Source organism: Trichosurus vulpecula, chromosome 8 (genome assembly GCF_011100635.1).
Source record: "Trichosurus vulpecula isolate mTriVul1 chromosome 8, mTriVul1.pri, whole genome shotgun sequence".
NCBI classification, from domain to species: Eukaryota; Metazoa; Chordata; class Mammalia; order Diprotodontia; family Phalangeridae; genus Trichosurus; species Trichosurus vulpecula.
In genome coordinates this window covers 131,597,313-131,618,026 of record NC_050580.1, presented here as the reverse complement: position 1 = coordinate 131,618,026, position 20,714 = coordinate 131,597,313, and the positions used below count along the sequence as shown (strand labels likewise).

At 35.9% G+C, this 20,714-nt stretch overlaps 1 protein-coding gene across 6 annotated transcripts in view; it reads right to left on the bottom strand.

The window, feature by feature from the left end:
- Positions 1-20,714, bottom strand: part of MCTP2 (multiple C2 and transmembrane domain containing 2) — a 214,555-nt gene that overhangs the window by 101,125 nt on the left and 92,716 nt on the right. For all 6 annotated transcript variants that reach the window (XM_036735251.1, XM_036735249.1, XM_036735250.1 and 3 more), the window contains 2 exons: positions 8,307-8,409; positions 6,908-7,010 (listed from right to left, as the gene is read on the bottom strand). In XM_036735251.1, coding sequence (XP_036591146.1) covers positions 6,908-7,010; positions 8,307-8,409 — 206 coding nt within the window. The remainder of the gene's footprint in view (positions 1-6,907; positions 7,011-8,306; positions 8,410-20,714) is intronic.

Below are 20,714 nucleotides of genomic sequence, written 5' to 3'. Positions count from 1 at the left end.
GGGATGGGTCAGAGAGGAAAACTCAAGAATAACATCAAAGTTGGGTGCCTTCCACAGAAATAGGAAAATAGTGAGGAGGGATAGATCTTGAAGGAGGAAGATTATGATTTGTGGTTTTGAAAAGTTGACTTTGGGTTGATGCTAGGGAAGCTAAGTAGTCCAGCAAATATATGACATTGAGGGCCTAGAGTTCTAGAGAGAGAGATTATTGTTGAATATATAGATTTGGAAGTCACCCACATAAAGATAATTAAATCCATGTGAACTAATGGTATTATCAAAAAACAAAAGAGTATAGAGTAGGTGTTCTTAGCCTTTTTTGTATCATGGCCCCTTTAGCAGTGTGGTGAAGCCTATAGACCCCTTCTCAAAAATAATGTCTGAAAACACATAAAACAAAATACTTAAGATTACAAGCAATCATATTAAAATAAAGATATCCACATTGTTTACTCTGGAGTAGAGAGAGAGGAGGGTCCACAACAGAGTCTTGAGGTTCACCCATAGTTAGTGACTTGACAATGGATAATTTTACAGCAAAGGAGGTTGGGAAGCAATGATTAGAAAGGTATGAAGATAACTAAGAACAGCATTGTGGAAACCAAATGAGAAGAAACATCTAGAAGAATGTGGTCAATAGGTTCAAAAAGAGTAGAGAGGTCAGAATGAAGAATAATGAGAAAAAGCCAGTGGATTTAGTGGTAAAGAGATAATAGGTAACTATGGAGAACATAGTTTCAATTGAGTAAGTGGTAGAGTCAGAAAACAGATTGTTATAGATTAAAAAGTGACTAGGAGTTGAGGAAATTGAGGCAACAAACCAAACACATTTTCACGCATTCTTAAATTATAATTTTGATATATATTATACTAAACTATATAATCATGATTGTTTTAAATTCTTATGCCTACATGCTTTTCAAAATAGTGAAGTAAAATTGAACAGAAAGCCATAAATAAGTAAGGTTCCTTTTAAAAAAATCAAGTAATGTTTTTTTCTAGAATTTTCCACAACTAATTTAACAAAGTACAGCATATCAAATGAAGCACTAGGCAGGCAACGCATTGGTTTTTAATTCTATTACCTTATAAGAGCAGACTCTTTAATAGGCTAAAGAGGCATTATTAAAATATTACCATTTTGAGTAAGACCAAAGAGTATGTTCCAGGCTTAATATGTTGACTGCCCCTTAAAAAATTTAGAGCTTTTATTTAAAACAGACACACAGAAACCCCTTTCCTTAGGTTTTTAGAAATATCATAGCTTATGAACTGGTTACTAGTTTATCTAATTATCCTGGAGCTATTAATGCACATTTTTTTTCATCAAGGAATCCAATTTTATTTTGATTCAATTCGACAAGATTTATTAAACACCTACTACAGGCACTATGCTAGATGTTGAGAATGCAAATGGAAGTCTCTACTTTGAAGGAGTTTATTTACATTCTATTGGAAGGAAATAACTAGTAAACAGATATGTCAACACAAATATACACAAAATAAACACAAAGCAATTTTTAATGGGAGGGAAAGAGCATAAATAGTTCAAGATCTTATGTAACCACTTGAAATGATTCTTTAAGGAAGTCAGAACTTCCAAGAGGCAGCTGCAAAGGCCCAACCAATTAGGAAGCTCTCACCAACCCAATTTTCTGCCTATATTACGCTGGCCACTGATTACACAAGCATGCAATATGACTTCTAACCTCTTTCAGTTTAGTGTTCAATCATGTCTGTTTTGTTTCACTAAGATGAATAACTAAGCAGGTCAGATCAGTGTAGAGAAATGTTCACATCCAAGGAAGATAGCCTGAGGCTACTTAAGGAGAACTCAATTTCTTATGACTTTTGACCTTGTGCTATTTTAGGAAATTCACCTATTCATTTGATGATATTTTAATATTGATAATCTAGGCAAAAGAATTGTGGTAGGACATGGTATCACAATACTTACCCTATGAGTAGAAACCTTACTAAATGAGAATTTTAACAAAATGACAAATGCTAAGATCAATAAGGTAGAAGACACTAAAAAGTTGGGGACTTCATATTTTAAGAGATTTAAAAATCATTTTTCTTATATTCAAAATTATGTTTTAAAGAGTTTTAAAAATTGATTTTTAAAGAATTACAATATATTGACTTACATACTCTTGTGTTATACATATGTTGATGAACTGATAAAACAGGTGAGTAAAATCTAATTGCTTCATCATTCTTATATGTAAATAATAAAGGCTAGGTTCTCTTGAAATCATTTAAGACTTTTTTACATTCTTGTCAATCTTTCTCAATAACCTTTATGAAATTCTACTGGCTGCATAGTGGAAAACCAGTCCAGAACACCTGGACTAAGTTGGCTCTCTTTAAACTGTGTGTCACAACCTCATATGGGGTTGCAACCCATAGTTTAAGAAGTGTTGAAGACATCACAAGTGGAACGTGTTTAAGGTCTTTTTAGGTAGAACAGTTAAATACATTTTTCAACATGTGAAATGCTAAACTGCCTGTAAGAATAAACTGCAAAAAAATTATAATTATATATTTTATTCATATAGTTGTAAGAATCTAGAGCATGGGAACAGACCAAAACAGAAGTCTGAAATAATTAAGGTAACAATAATTAAGGTTTTAAACTTCCAGTACCTGGAAGTATACCAGTTAAAAATTTAATCAAAATATTGCATTTCCAACTGAAAATAAGTTTTTTTTTCAGTCACAAAAGACAACATTATTAGACAATGCAACTATGCAACTTCTGTAGTATAACAACTAATGTTTTGCATGTGGGGAGTCCTTTCAGGTTTAAATTATATTGACAGCCATCCTCTCAAATTATATGATCTCAGAACTTTCCAAAGGTGCTTTCTGGTGTTATGAAAATCCTTATTTCATAGGTGGATGGTGAGTTAAAGTTAACTTTGCAAAGTTGATGAAAGTATCCTTCTCTCTCAGAGTGAGCCAGTGAGCACTTAAATAAAGTTAATCACAGGGTAATAGATGAAGTGAAAAACGCAACCATATCTTATCCTCAAAATACTCAGGAACAGTCTTAGAATACTGATTAGGAGACTATCGAAATACATGAGAAATAATGAGGTCCTGAACTAGGGCAAAAGTTAGGTGAATGGAGAGGAAACAAATAAAGGGATGCAGAGTTTAAGTTTAAAAAATTTGGTAAGTCCTTAGACATGAGTACTGAAGAAAGGAGACTAAATAGGGTGACTAAAAGGTTTTGAACCTAGTTGATCAAAAAGACAGTGGTGCCTTAAACAGAAAAATGGTGGCTCTGAAGAGGAACAGGTTTTTGCAGAGAATAGAGAATAAGTACCATTTCAGATATGCTGAGTTTTGGACTATTTATATAAAGCCAGTGGAGATAACTTTGGAGAGAGGCAGCTGGGTGGGTGGGACTAGGAGTGAGGAAGACCTTGAGATCCTAGTAAAGTAATTTAATCTCACCACGTCTATGTTACCTCTTTAATAAAAAGGAGATAGTAATAGCATCTACCCTACTGGGTTGTGAGGATCGAATGAGTTAAGTTATGGAGAGTGCCGTGTATCACTTCCAGATCTATGCAAAGGATCATTATTACTAGTTGGTATTATTGTCAAGTAAGTGGTGGGGTAGGAAAGTGAATTATGAAGGACTGAGAAGAGAGGGAAAAGGTAAGAAAATGAAAGTAATGAATAAAGACAACCCTTTTTGGTACTGTGGTTGTGAAAGAGAATGGAGGTATAAGAGGAGAGAAAGGCAGGGTCAAGGGAGAAGAAAACAGAAGAAAACAATGGATAAAGAAAGATTGAAAGTTTGTAGAACAACTGAGAGGGGAAACCAAAAAGAAAAGAGAGGAGAGGGAGTCAAAGATGCAGATGAAGGAATCACTTTGACAAGGAGAAAGTCCACATCTTCATCACAGTCTAAATCAAATGAGAGAATAAGGAATGACAAAAAAAGATGCTTGAGATGTGGAGAAAGAAGTAAGCTCATGTAGTGGATGACCTCTATTTTCTCAATGGAGGAAGAGGTGGTATAGGGATTCTGAAGATAAAGGAGTAACTTGGAACAACTACTGTGGAGTGTTGGAGTAGATCAGGAAAGAATTAACACATTACCATGCAGTGGTGAGGTCCCAGTTGAAATCAGGTAAAATAAATTTGTGGTGGACCCTACCAGCACAGTTGCTTGACTTAGATGAGGGGTGTTCAGAAATATGTCAGTAGGAATGGAAGGAGGAAATTGCTTTTTGGGTTTTGATAAAACATGACTGATAATAGGACATGGAGTAAGGGATTCAAGGACAGCCATTGGTTCAATTGTTCAACCACAAGGTCCAGGTGGTAAAGGAAAGAGAGGCCAGAGCAGGGATGATGGATTGGGACAACAGGGAAGGATGGAAAGTCCAGAGGTCACAGAGAGGATGAATAATAGTTTTAGGAGTGGTAATATACAGTAAGAGATAAAGAAATAGGAGGTTAAGTTCAGAATTTTGTATCATGGAGGTAAAACACATGTAAATGATGATGTCAAAGTGATGATAAACATCCCTGTTTGTGGCTGAGGTGGAGTAAATATGGGGGTCATAGCAGGAGGAGGTTGAAGAAATAGGTGGGAGACCAGTATGTTTGAGGGGATAATAGATGAAATGTACATCAAAATCCTCAATTATAAAGGGTGGGGTTAGTATGGAAAGAAAGACCTTGAACAAGTTGCCGAACTCCTTAAGAAAGGATGTGAAAAGAAGTGTGTGACAAGGAGTTGGATTAGGTGATAAAGATGAAGTGAATTTCAGAGGGAGAGGAGGCTGAGTGATAGTGGTAAAAAGAAAGTCTAGAAGTAAAGTGAGGGCTATACTACTATCAATGACTCACTTTGCTGACACTAATAAGATATTATGGTCACCTGTGCCAGGTAACATCAAGGGTAACAAAGGCAAGGACAAACAGCAAATAGCAGAGACCACATCTCTATGAGAACATAATCTAGCAGTAGAGAGGCATGTCTGATGGATAACAAGAAGTGTTATCTCAGTGTTTTAAATAAATGACTGCCAAGATCATGAGAGTGAGTTATATATCTCACAGGATCATATAGGATACACATTAAACTATTTTTGAGTGAAGAGATGAAAGAAAACCTTAAGTAGGTAAATTGTAAAGACAATAGAGGCATAGATGACTTACATAGAGGAAACTCTAAAGATGTCAAATATTTGAGAATTACCAATCCTTTTTTGGGGTGGGAGGGAAGGAGAGAAGTACTTAAGTAAGCAATATAGGAGGTTATTTCCCTAACATTCACTTTTTTATTAAATGGATATTACAGGTTAAAGGGAAAAATAAACTACCTGATTATATACAAAAAATCCAAGTTAAGTAATAGTTTTATGAGCAAGAAGGAAATTAAAGATGATAAGTTGTGCTCACCTAAGATGAATGTATAAGCATAAACAAATTAATTGGAAAGATTAATGGATTAAAGAGAAAGAGACTAGATTGGAGAACTCTTTTCCTCCAGATTTCACCAAATCTCACATCTTTTTTTTAAAAAATGATTTTTAAGGAATAACTGACAATACCCTAATAAAAAAAAAGAAAAAGAAAATTCCAAATTGAGATCTTTCCTCTATAACCCACACTGCCTGATGCTAATCATATAGAGCATTTGGCAAGAACAGATTCTACAGGAGAGCAGATGCTCCAGCCACTCTCTTCCAGTAACATCGGGGATATTAGGACTTGGGGAAAAATTAGCAAAGTGATCAAAAACAGAATAAAAGATGTTAAGAGGTGTACCAATCCTCGCTCTTCCCTGTAAACATCAAATGGCACTTCATGTTATGGATAACAATCATTTAAAAATATAGACTAACTCTATCCAGTGAAATGTATTAATAGATTTAAAAATGTATATCTTGAGGGAAATATATATATATATATGTATGTATGTATATATATATATATATATATATATATATATATATATAAAGCTACATTGAATGAAGAGGGGGAAGAATGGCAACCAACAAATTATAATCCAAGTTGGTCAAGAAACTAACAAGGTCAATACAAGGCCAATGTAGAAGTATACATTGAACAAAAAAAGATATGAACATCAAATTGAATAAGATAAGTTTAGTACACATCTTTACCATGTTCCTTCCCTGTTGCCATGAAAGGACACTAGTCATCTTTTTCCCCTTTAAGTGCTTTCATTAAGGTATATTTAAAGCTTCCATTTACTAAAACAGTATTAGTTGCTTCCAAATCCTAATTTATCAGTGGATCATTGAAGCATCTTTCCTCCTGTCATGAAAGCCCACAGATCATTCCAACGTGATGCTCCTTTTCATGCCAAGAAACACAAACATATTTACAAATGCATACATACATCATATATATTTACACATATTGTGTGTTTCTGTGTATCTTTTCCCCTAACTTTTGGCATATATCTATGATCTATGTATCTATACACATGTGTGTGTATGTATGGAGAGAGAGAGGGGGGGGAGGGAAGGGAGGGAGAGGGAGAGGGAGAATAATGATAACAACACTTTGGAACAATTCTTTTCAGTAGGGTTATTAATAAATGTACAACCATGGGAAAATAGTAACATTCATTTGTGAGCATACATATATCAATCATACACAGCCACCTGAAAGTAAGAAAATTAACAGTCTATAATGGGAAATTTAAGAACATTTTAACTAGTAAAAGTATCAGATAAAAGGTAGGCTTTTATATATCAAGAATTCCTTAAAATATTGCCCAAGAAATAACCCTATTGCTGTTTATCTCCCCATCAAGCTTTTTAATTTAGCTAAGAAAAAAATCTACCTCTAATCCATTGAATCCCATCAAAGTAAAAAGAAGCAATGTTTTTCAGTGATGATAACTTACAGACAGCAAGGGGATGGCAACTTTCCCAAGGAAATCAGGGGGCTTATCTCCATCTTCATCAAATACTGTCACTTCCAAAACATCATGGATATCTTTAATAGGACTGGAACAAGAAGTACAGAGTGCGTTATATACAAACACACACAAATGAAGTCTGCTCCTTGAAGATCTGAAAAAACTGTTTCACTAATTAAGCCTGCATTTCCTTAGAGGATAAAACTACCATTTAATTAAATTCCAAAAATTAAATCAAACTGACTGTATTCCCAAACCTTCCATCATAGAAGGTTCAGACATCCATATGAAAAATAAAAAAGTCAACTTTTCCTCTATGACTTTTTTATGTGTACATGAACTCAGTCTGGAATTGCGAAAGAAATGATATTAAGGGCAAGATGACTACGTAGGGTAAGGGTGAATTACTTCAAAGTACAACAAAAATTGTACTTTATTAATATTAAACCGAGGAATTACTTTTTGGTGAAACTGTTCCAAATCAACAGTTGACTGAAAGATTCAGCATCCCAGAGCTGAAACATAGGATATGAACAATTCCATAAGCATCTAGAAATTTTACTGTATTGACCTACAGTCAGAAATCTGCTATGATGAAATAGTTCTTGGGGTGCAATGCCCAAATAAATGGCTAGTGGCACCTGGAATTTTGCTAGTTTTAACAGCAAAGCTGAAACCACTTCTGTTGCATTCTTCAGGTTCTTCTATTACTCTAGCCTACATAATTTTGAATCAACCCCATTCTTTCCCTTATAAGCTTATTATAGTATGAGTTCTCTTAGCAAAATGCACCCCCATTTATTCAAACAACACAAGCACTCAATTTCTTGCCAAGTGTTACAGCTTCCAATCTAAACTAGTAAATATGAAATTATTAAGCTTCCTAACTATTTAGATTAAGTTTGAGAAACATGGCAGGGATTAAAAAGAGTTGGATAGCTAAAATTACCTAGGTTGGAAAGAACCATCTGAAACCAATGAGAATTCATGGATGGTGTGTTCTCAGAAATATTAAGATACTTTGACTTTACCATGTGTGTTAAGTTGCAGTTACTTGAACTCCAGGCATATATTTTAGGTTTTCTAATGCTAGAATTATTCTGGGTAGAGAGAAGCTAACTTGTAGACTAATCTATCCTTTAAATAATTTGCTTTAACAGTACAGTTCAGAATAGTTATTTTCAATATTAACTCTAGGCATATTTAGATGGAAAACATAAAAAAGCTTTAAGGAATGAAAAAAGGAGCATTTCCTTCAATAAATAGAAATCCCACTCCCTTGTCTCAACCTGGACAAAGCAACAGTGTAATCAGTAGGTCACCTAAATTAAAGTTCTCATAGCTAAAAGGCTAATTAGTTTTGCTGCTAATTTCATTTACTTACAATGTAAAAACTTTGTTCCATTCAGGATTGAGGTTTTTGTAAACTGTATGTGTCTGAAGTCGGTCATTTCCCAATTCCAATAAGCAAAAAGGGTCACTCTTTCCTGAAAAGAAAATATGCATGAAAGTCAAAGACCTGACACCATTACATTAAAGGTAAATGGTAACTTTGGAGCAATTGTTAGGCTAATATCACCTGTCAGTGCTTGAAAGGTAAAGAGCTGTAGAAGAAAGAATGTTATACTTAGTTTAGAAGACTCTGGTTCAAATCCTGCCTCAGAGCCCTTGGGCAAGTCGCTTAATCTATGAATCAGTTTCCTCATCTGTAAAAAGATGCGGTTGGATTCTTTGTCATCTAAGGTTTCTTCTCACTCTAAATGCATGAAACATGATATATAAAGGTAATGCCATTGATCTGGCAAATCCTATGGAATCTCTGTGTGACTAGGATGAAGGAAGAATTGAGCACGGGCAAAAAGGAGGCCCGGGAAGCAGAGCCTGACCATAGTGGCAGATCACTGCATTAACTGGTCTTTATTAATACAGGACCAAGATATGGGCTATGTATTCATTTCCATAAGCTAACACAACATTAGAATGAACAGGAGGCAGGTTTTGCTAATTTCAGCCTATGTTAGAGTATAAGTTAGAGTTCATTTCTGCATTTTCTCTATGGGTTAAAATGAGAAGATATGTCCTTGGCTCTTCCCCAATTTTTCCCTAGCCTCTTCCCTTTGCCTTTTACTTACCTTGTTAGACTTAAAACAACCAGAGTAGAACCTGAGAACAAGTAAGGGGAGATACAATTTTCCTTACTTTCAATCTGGTGATTTTCTTACTTTTAATTTTCTTATTTTCAATCAAGTGATTATTAGGGAAAGACTTGATGCTTCTGTAATGAGTTTATGTAACATTCCCAAAATGCCTAATTTTGTAGGCCTATATCCTTATAAGCACTTCACAGAACAGAAAAGAATTAATTAATAGGGAATAGGGCAACAGATGCTTTTCTAACAAATGGCTGAGGAGGACTTAGGGCCAGAGTTTAATGTTGAGTTCACTAAGCCCTCTTAACTAGTGCTCCAAACATTCAAGTCACTCTATGTATCCCCAATTTATTTAGTAACTAAGAACTCTGAGGTATTACACATCAATAAAATGACTGACATATACAGAAAGCCCATATAAAAGAGCAGAGGAAGAGGAAGGAGACAGACACAGGACTAGGGTCAATGATCAGTTGATTCAATTGATTAGAGGATTGTAAAGGGGCCATGTCTGAAGAGGACATTCAACCCAATACTGTCTAGAATAGTGATAACCAGGAATCAAACTTTATATTCAGATGACTACATAACTAACCCAAGTTCTCAACAAGGTCCCACTTCAGCAAAGACTTTTGTTTTGTTTTTCTTCCATGTGAAAGAATAGTTTTCATCTTTATCAAGAGAGCAAGCACTCTACAATTTCATGCCCAGGTATACCAAGCCTTAGCGATTTGTTTCTTCAACCAAAACTACATCATCTATTTAACAATTTGTCAGACCATTAGTGGGTGTCAGTGCTTACCCTCCAGAGGCACCAACATGACATGCGATCAGCACTTGCTCTAGTGAAACAGACTGACACTTTTAATGAAAGCCCTGGGGTTATTCTACAGCAGGGCAAATTCTCTGGCCTGTCCTTTTGAGACACAGGTTCTCTGTTTGGCACTGTAGCTATGGAGCAAGCATACTTCTGGCTGTCCCAGCTAATGAGGAACAGACTTCTACCCTGAAATTGCAAACTTTTGTAACATGTCTCTGAGGAACACCCTGAACCAACTCTTAGATTATAATTCAGTCAAAGCTCATTAAAATGCTTCATTACAGTATAAACAAGGAAGGTAGTGTACCAGGAAATAAAAGAACTAATACCACATATGCCCACTTATACGTACTATTTAGTCCATCTTCCTCAAAAGAACCCACTGATACACCAGAAGTTTTAATCAGCAAACAATACACTTTAATACAAGATATATCTTTAATAAAAAGTGTTAGAAAGTAAAAGTATGTGGTGTAAGGAAGAAAAGGTTTACCATCAGCCTCTATGAATTTTTTAGCACTACACCATATTACACAAATGTACTTATTTCAACATTTTTCTCTTCATCCTAGAGATCTTTCAGGTAAATGAATATTGATAAAACTTTAGCCTCAAAGCTATCATGTAACTATGTCAAGATTAAATGTATTTCTGGTTTATTTTCAAACTCATGCCTCAAATGAACCTTGCTAATATTTTCCATTTTGAAATAATTTAAAATTCTTTTCCCTTGTTCTATCAGAAGTGATTCTGAATGTCGATTTTTACACATGTAGTTATTAGGATTGCAATTAGTGAGACACATCATTAATGCTATCTAATAATTTCATTAGTTACTACAAAGTATTACATTTCTACCAACATTTATAAAAATCTTATCTTCACATCCTGCAGACTTTTTGTTAAATGGTTATGTCTATTGAACCCTAAATAAAAACAATGTTCAGGTAGTCAAGGGATCAGAGATTTAGAATTAGAAGAGATTTTTCCAGGTCAGGAAAGAGTCAGGCTAGAGAAGTTAAATGACTTTCCTAAGTCACACAAGTATTAAGTATCAGAGGCATAATTTGAACCAGGATTCTCTTCCTTGGGAGAACATCTGAATTATGTGGCCTGCTATAATTTAAAATGACAAACTTAGGCATGGTCCCTATATATGTATGGCCAGGTCTGCCAAAGACGTACCTCCCTTCAAAAATCTCTTACTAGAAAATATTTATAGTACTTATGGTAAAAATCTTACTAGAAAATATTTACAACACTTCTAGTACCTTCGAATCCACATGAATGCTTCACGTAGCTGGTACCTACATACCCTCTCTTCTCTTTTTTTGGATATTTTTGAATTTATTTAACATATTTAGTTTTCAGCATTGATTTTCACAAGAGTTTGGATTACAAATTTTCTCCCCATTTCTACCCTGCCCCCCACTCCAAGATGGCGTATATTCTGGTTGCCCTGTTCCCCAGTCAGTGCTCCCCTCTGTCACCCCACTCCCCTCCCATCCCCTTTTCCCTTCCTTTCTTGTAGGGCAAGATAAATTTTTACACCCCATTGCCTGTGTATCTTATTTTCTTGTTGCATGCAAAAACATTTTTGTTTGTTTTTGAACATCTGTTTTTAAAACTTTGAGTTCCAAATTCTCTCCCCTCTTCCCTTCCCACCCACCCTCCCTAAGAAGTCAAGCAATTCAACATAGGCCACATGTGTATCATTATGTATAACCCTTCCACAATACTCATGTTGTGAAAGACTAACTATATTTTGCTCCTTCCCAACCCATCCCCCTTTATTGAATTTTCTCCCTTGACCCTGTCCCCTTTTGAAAGTGTTTGTTTTTGACTACCTCCACCCCCATCTGCCCTCCCCTCCATCATCCCCCCCATTTTTTTTTATCTTCTTCCCTCTTCTTTCCTGTAGGGTAAGATTCCCAATTGGGTATGTATGGTATTCCCTCCTTAGGCCAAATCTGATGAGAGCAATGTTCACTCATTCCCCCCTCATCCGCCCTCTCCCTTCCTCCCACGGAACTGCTTCCTCTTGCCACCTTTATGGGAGATAATCCATCCCATTCTATCTCTCCTTATCTCCCTCTCTCAGTATGTTCCTCTCTCATCCCTTAATTTGATTTTATTTCTATTAGATATCTTCCCTTCATCTTCAGCTCACCCTGTGTCTGCTCTCTCCCTCTCTCCCTCTCTCTCTCTATACATATATATATATATATATATATATACATACATACACACATAGATATATCATAGATATATACATACATACACATTCACCCATATATATACATAAACATATATGTATGCATGTTCCCTTCAGCTACCCTAATACTGAGGTCTCATGAATCATACACATCATCTTTCCATGTAGGAATGTCAACAAAACAGTTTACCTTTAGTAAGTCCCTTGCAATTTCTTTTTCTTGTTCTTTTTCTTGATTATCTTTGCATGCTTCTCTTGATTCTTGTGTTTGAAAGTCAAATTTTCTATTCAGTTCTGGTCTTTTCACTGAGAAAGCTTGAAAGTCCTCTATTTTATTGAAAATCCATATTTTGCCTTGGAGCATGATACTCAGTTTTGCTGGGTAGGTGATTCTAGGTTTTAATCCTAGCTCCATTGACCTCCGAAATATCATATTCCAAGACCTTCGATCTCTTAATGTAGAGGCTGCCAGATCTTGGGTTATTCTGATTGGGTTTCCACAATACTCAAATTGTTTCTTTCTGGCTGCTTGCAGTATTTTCTCCTTGATCTGGGAGCTCTGGAATTTGGTGACAATATTCCTAGGAGATTTCTTTTCGGGATCTATTTGAGGAGGCGATCAATGGATTCTTTCAATTTCTATTTTGCCCTGTGGCTCTAGAATATCAGGGCAGTTCTCCTTGATAATATCTTGAAAGATGATATCTAGGCTCTTTTTTTGATCATGGCTTTCAGGTAGTCCAATAATTTTTAAATTCTCTCTCCTGGATCTATTTTCCAGGTCAGTGGTTTTTCCAATGAGATATTTCACATTATCTTCCATTTTTTCATTCCTTTGGTTCTGTTTTATAATAACTTGATTTCTCATAAAATCACTTGCTTCCACTTGCTCCAATCTAATTTTTAAAGTAGTATTTTCTTCAGTGGTCTTTTGGACCTCCTTTTCCATTTGGCTAATTCTGCCTTTCAAGGCATTCTTCTCCTCATTGGCTTTTTGGAGCTCTTTTGCCATTTGAGTTACTCTGCTTTTTAAGGTGTTGTTTTCTTCAGTGTATTTTTCAGTATTTTTTTGGGTCTCCTTTAGCAAGTCATTGACTTGTTTTTCATGGTTTTCTTGCATCCTTCTCATTTCTCTTCCCAATTTTTCCTCTACTTCTCTAAGTTGATTTTCCAAATCCTTTTTGAGCTCTTCCATGGCCTGGGACCAGTTCATGTTTTTCTTGGAGGCTGTTGGTGTAGACTCTTGCACTTTATTGACTTCTTTAGGCTGTATGTTTTGGTCTTCTTTGTCAGCAAAGAAAGAATGCAAAGTCTGAGGCTGAATCTCGGTGCATTTTCGCTGCCTGGCCATATTCCCAGCCAACTAACTTGACCTTTGAGTTTTTCAGTGGGGTATGACTGCTTGTAGACTATAGAGTTCTATGTTCCACGTTTGGGGGGGAGGTGCCAGCTCTGCCACACCAGCACTGCTCCTTCCCCAAACCCCAACCCGGACTGGGCTTAGATCTTCAGCAGGCTGAACACTCCTGCTCTGATCTGCCACTTAATTCCTCCCACTAGGTGGGCCTGGAGCCGGAAGTAACAACAGCTGTAGCTGCCCCACCTCCGCTGCCCCTGGGGCTGGAAGCCGAACCGCGAACTCCTTCTACTCCCACAGCTTTCCCCACTAACCTTCTCCGCAGTCTTTGGTGTTTGTGGGTTAAGGAGTCTGGTAACTGCCGCAGCTCACTGATTCAGGGTGCTAGGCCCCCTCCGCCCGGCTTCTGGTCTGGATGGTCCACGCAGTTCAGGCTGGGTTCTGCTCCACTCCGTTCCCAGCTTCCAGCTTCCAGCTCTCAGCTCCGTGTGGGATAGACCTCACCCAGAGACCATCCAGGCTGTCCTGGGCTGGAGCCCTGCTTCCCTCTGCTGTTTTGTGGGTTCTGCTGTTCTAGAATTGGTTCAGAGCCATTTTTTATAGGTTTTTGGAGGGACTCGGTACGGAGTTCACAATAGTTCCTGCTTACCAGCTGCCATCTTGGCTCCGCCCCCATACCCTCTCTTCTAATGTTAGAAGCTATCAGAGTAATATTTTTTTTTTATTGTGGCCCTAGCTATAGTTCCATAGTTCCCATTCCCAATGGGGCCCAATAAGGAAAATGTATTCCTTGCTGCTTAAGTTATTCAAGTGATTAAAATTATTGGAGTCAAGTAGACCACAGTCTAAAATTTCAGAACAAAGGTTTTGAGTAGCAAATGCAATAAATTTCTGTGGCTCCCTATTACCTCTATGTGGAAATACAAATTCTTCCCTTTGCCATTTAAAGTCTTCATAATTTAACCCCTCACCTACCGTTTCAGCCTAGGCATAGGGAATAGAGCCCTGGGCCCGGAAGACCTGAGTTCAAATGTGACCTTAGACACTGACTGGCTGTGTGGTACTGGGCAGAGCATTTAACCTCTTCTTCAATTTCCTTAATTCTAAAATGGGGATCATAATAGCACCTACAGGGTTGTAGTAAAGATTAAATGTGAAAATATTTTAAAGCATTTAGCATAGTTCCTGGCATATAGTAAGCACTTAATTATTGTTTGTTCCCTTATTACATATCACTCTCCTTCATACATTCTATGGTCCAGTGAAACTGCCCTTTTTATTGTTCCTCACAAATGGCATTTTCCATGGGCTTTCCTCCATGCCAAGAATGCACTCCTTCACCTCTGCCTCTTAGTATCTTGAGTTTTGTTCAATACTCAACTCACAGAAACCTTTTACACAAAGTCTTTCTTGATCTTCCCAACTGCTAGGGGTCTTTCCATCAGCTTGTGCTTACCTTGTCTATAACAATATATAATTATAATTCTTTCTATCTCCATATACATACATATATACACATATAATATATACATACATACTACACATATATGTGTGTGTGTGTATATATATATATACATATATATATACATATATATATGTATTTATATATCATCCACACATATTACCTGTCCTGATGCAATATAAGTCTCCTGAAGGCAAGGGGTGGTTCACTTTTTACTCTATGTCCGTGGCACCAAGTGCAGTACATGGCACATTGTAGACAATAAATGCTGGTTTACAGATTGTGTGGAATTTAAAGGGGTCAAGGTTTCTCTAAGTTATGTAGGTAGGACCTTCCAGAGGGAGTAGAAACTGTTGAAAGATAAAGGGCTACTTGATAGATGGGAAAACAAAATAGGTCAGAATGAAACCAATTAAGGACCATTTGCGAAGGAAGGGAAAATTACAGTATATATGTGAAATGAATAGAACAGAGAGTTAAGAATCTTAATAATAATGATGATGATAAGGATAGCTAGAAGGTAGATAGTGCCTTAAGGTTTGTAAAGCACTCTATCTGTCATCCCATTTGATCCTTACAAAAAAACCCACAACTTTATAAGGTAGGTATTATTATTATTATTATTATTCTTTTTTTTTACGGATGAGGAAACTGATGTTGAGAGAAAATAAATGATTTGCCTGGGGTTCCACAACTGGTGTCTGAGGAAGGATCTGAACTTGGGTCTTCCTGACTCCAAATCTACTGTCTCACCTACCTGCTGCTTAAAGGGACATGATTAAAATAAGGCTTAAGTAAGATCTGTCCTTTTATTTTCTGGGAGGTGAATCAGAGAGATGAGAGACAGATGGTGGGAAGGCCAGGATAATAGGCCACACTAAGTCTTTCTGAGACACTGCTTTCAGAAGTTTGTCATCAGGCGTTTTCTCGAGAACCAACAATGGTTGGTTGGCCTAGTAGATCACATCCAAATTCTTTAATCTAACATTCAATATTCTCCAACAACTCATCTAACCTATTTGCTGTCACCCTCCACACATAAAATGTTACTCCGACATCCATGCATTTGTTCACTCTCTTCCCTGATCTAACTTTTTTTTTTCATCTCTCCCCATTTAAAATCTGTAGTTTCCTCAAGGCTAGCTCAAAACTTATCTCCTCCCTGAAGCTTTTCCTGACTATATTTTATTTCACAATGCCGTTTTTCCTTTAATTTCTGTTGGAATGTTTTGAGTAAGAGCTAAGTAACATCTCTGCTAAAATTTTTGAGGTAGCGTGCTTCGGTAGAGAAAGGAATGGACCTGGCGTCCAAAAGCCTGCATTTGATTTTCAGTTCTGAGACTTTATAGATGTATGACCATAGGCAAGTAAGTCATTGAAACTTTCTGGGCCTCAGTTTACTTATCCTCTGGTAAAAATTGAGCTGGTGATATTTACTTCACAAGATGTCATGAAGAAAATACACTCTAATCTGAGAAGCATTTTATCTATATAAAGGAAACTATTCATCAACCCCAGCATTGAACATTTTTATACTTGTAATGCAACCGATTAATACAGCACAAAACTTTACATTTATTCCTTAAATTTACGCAAACTAGATAACATTCTGATAGTCTTAAAGTGGAATTCCTGCTAAAGTTAGTTACTGTCTCTTAGTTTAAAAAAATGTGATTTCTCTCCCTGATTTAGGCAAAAATCACCATGATACTCACAAACAATATTAAAAGCATTCAATTGCTACTATTAAGCTTTCTAAGAATTTCAATTAAAGAAACGTTTTTGAAATGAGAACGTCTTTAAGAGGAGATGTATTGCTATGGATACAGCTTCAACAGCCAACAATGGGAAGAAAAACAAGAAAATAGACTTTTTGATTAATATGCCAGGGGAACAATAACTATAGGAACTACTCTCTTCTGCTACACAGACCTGTGTTTCAAAAGACAACAGCCACTGTTCTTAACTTACAGAACCTACTTAAAATGCACAGTGTTATAGAATATGCCAAGAACATTCCTACTCTATAATTTTGTGTTCTGAATACTGTTTTTGGTCAACAGTTATTGAGAATAGCACTTTTATGCATACCCAAGATATTCAGTGAGGCAGAAAAGACATTTCACATTAACAAAACTATTATCTATACTATCAAAAATTAGAGTGCAAAAACCAAACTAAATTTTTTAAAGATGGATTCTCCTGTTAAACAAGTATATTTTCTTCTAAGTATGGGATAGAAATAAGGAACACATTCCAAACATATTTTGGTGATGTCTATGTAAAAAAAATGAAAAAAATCATGGTAAACAATATTTCTATAATACTAGAAATACTTATGCTTCCGACACATACAAGCTATGAGACTATGAGAAAGTTACTTAACATCTCTGTGCCTTAGGTATCTCTCTGTCAGAGTAGGTGCCAATCATATTGACTGGTAAAGTTTGCTCATCAAGAGCTCCATGCAATTACAGATCCAGGCAAAAAGAACAAAAAGAAAAGGAAGACAAAAAGTAGAAGTTTAAAAAAATCGTAGAAAAGTCCCAATATTACTGGAACCTAGTGAAGAGTGAACTTGCGTAACTATTCCCTGATATGTACCTTAAGTCATATTTCTACAAGTTATCCTGTTAACAAAAAAACAAACCAAACCAAACAAAAGCCATTGGTGGCCAAGGCCAGATTCATTTTTGTATCTCTGTAGTGGAGAAAGAAGAGGATGAAAGAGAATAGATTTCTACAATTGCTGATACACCACCAAGGATACTTTCTTTCTGAGTATTTATATGGAGAAAATATGAAAAGCAAGGGTCACTTTCTCTGGTCAGTTCTCTTCTGTCTTTATAAAAAGGTAGGAAAATGGATAACTCTGAAGGTCTTGCCTCCCACACTAGACTGGAAAAGAGATGCACATATCATGGGTCATAGGATTTTGAGGGGAAAGTTTAGCTATATTATGAGGTGTGAGACAATAGCTTGAAAAAAAATTGGTTTGGATTATAGAAGAACACAATCTCTGAGTTAGAAGGGACCTCAGAAGTCATTTAGTCAAACTCTGACCTGAAAGAGACTTCCCTCCAGAAAGTATTGGATAAGCAACCTCTGGGGAGAAGGAAACTGTGACATTTTGAAGAGGAAATCTGAAAAATAGGCTAGTAAAGGGTTTGGAGGCAACTGAAATCCTGAAATTATTTCCAAATCTGATTTATAATGAACTGATGCCAATATATCTGTGTCTTGGAAGGTTCCTTATACTTAGCACCTTTTCAATGATGTTGGAATGCATATTAGAGAAATCAACCAGTCATCAATATCAACTCATTCAAGTAGTTCTTTCCCTCAGGGATGAAGGGGAATCTTATCTTTTCATCTTCGTATAATTATTAAATTGTCTTCCATATACATTCTTCAATGCTGCACAGAAAGTTTCATCTTTCTGGCAATCTTCATAGAACTAAATGTCTGTGGCATTTTTATCTCACCAATACCAGATAAAATAAATGTCTGAAAATTATTCTGCAGATTATAAAGCCAGCTTCTCAAATTGTCTTTTTTATTTGGATCACTAGGTAGCAACAAATATTGGCCAGTCAACAAAACTCTAGCTGTTCATTCTTATCAAATTAAAGGAATAATGACAGAATCAGTTTTTGATTCTCTGGGTAATCTACCTGGTAGAAAGTTTTACAGAGTCAACCAGTGTCCCAATTATTGGTTGTGAGTTGGATCCCACAATTTTGCAGGACTGCTGAGTGGTTCTTGGCACAGTTTCCCATGGTTGCCTTCATTCTCCAGAAGCTTCACATCCCAACCATCTATACGTACTCAGTGCTATGTGGTAGCATTTGTGAGATCTTGAAGTCTTTTTCAGACAATGATCAATTCAAGACTCCTAACCACGATATGTATAGTAACTCAAATATCCATCAAATCCTGCTAGCAAGTTTTGTATTATTAATAAAGTGTAATGGTTTTGATTATGGATTTTATAGTTAGGTGGAGGAGAGTCTTAGTGCTCAGTTCATACTCAAGGGTATACATTATGCAGAAGGTAGCCTTTTGCAACTTACCTATGGACTTTCTCTGACTTATACTCCCAGCTAGTCCCCAAAGTGACAATGCATGTATTGAAGTCTCTTAAAACAATATAGCTTCCCTATGTGCTTCTTCTGCAATTAGGTTATCTAGGTCCATTTAAAAATCCTTTCTCCTCACAATGGGTGCTTTTACTTGAACAATAGATGTAGGGTCATCAGGCGGTCACTGATGCCTCTTAGCAGTTAAAGTCTATGGTAAGGTTATCATCACTGAATTACAATACTCTTCTGACCATAAGAAAAGTTTTAAAGCTCCTTCATAACTCTTCTGTTAACCCTTACAGATCTTTATTGTCTTCTTGATTATCTCTTTATTAGGCTCTTAAAGGGACCCTGATTTTACTTTTATCAATATTAATTCATAAATCTGAGTGCTTGCCTAGGGAAAGTAGGAAATATGGCACCATTTAAGGAAGGCATTATTATGGAAACAGTACTTGCAGCACTCATCATTTCTCAATGGCATAGGAGAGAACGTTGATCTTTATGATTCTCCTTTTGTGTGATAAGAACTTACTCTATTTTTTTTAAACAGTAGCAGCCAAATGGGATGTGTTGGTCACATTACACTATAACACAGCAGCTATCTTTGGCACTACCCTCAAAACACAATTCGTCATTTGCTTCATGAATCAAAGCTCAGGCATGAATTACCTCAATGTAATGACATTACACTGAATAACCTTTTATTTAAAGAGGATTTTAGACTCAACTGGACATAAGTTTGTAAGACAAACTATAGAAAATGTCTGACAGGCACTAACTTTTCCATTAGGATAATCACTTATGGAGCTAATACTCAATGTTAATTTCAGAACTGAAAATACTAGATTGTCTTTCTTCCAACTAAAAGGGACAAGATAAAAGCAGATAAATTATTTTATGATCAGAAAAAACCATTTCTCCTTTTCTATATACAAATACCAGAATACACGAAATACAAAATTCAGTATGATATTTGGAAGTAAATTAATAAAGAATGATATGTAAATAATTTTAGGCTCATACTAAAATATTTCAGAAGAAATGAATAAATATAGAAAATAACTTAAGAACTATCACTTAAAAATATGATATAGAAAATATTACCTTATTTCACATTTCAAAACACCTAATACCTAATATATAGACTTATTAAAAAGAGTTACTTTTGTTCTATATTGACACAATCTTTAAAAGTTAAATATATGAAGAGATTTAAGTAGTTTAAAAGTTTGAACAGAGGCTTGAATATTGCTAATTATTAAATGAGCTTGCACAAGAAATAGCTACAGAAATATTTCATAGACAACTTTTTTTTTACTTAATTTTATTCTTTTTAAGAACAAAAGAAAATAAACTCTAGTAGATCTGCTTAGCTGATAACTATTTTGTAGTTACCTTTAAATTTTCTCTTCTGCAACAATCTGCATAATTACAAATAATAGCCCTTTTAGGTGAACAGAAAACTCCAAACATAACATCACCAATAGATGTTGGTGAAGTCCCTTCACTGAAGCCGCTGATTGAAAAATTAGGACCTGACTGGGAATTTATTAGCAAGCCAGAGATCTTAGAAAATTAGAAGTCATCAAAAACAGGAGTTACAGCAAAAGTGCTTTGTAAACCAGTATTGATTCTTGACAGGAGAATCTCTTCTTTATGTCTGTAGTACTATACTTTGTAAGAGTGACTATTAAGGACCATCT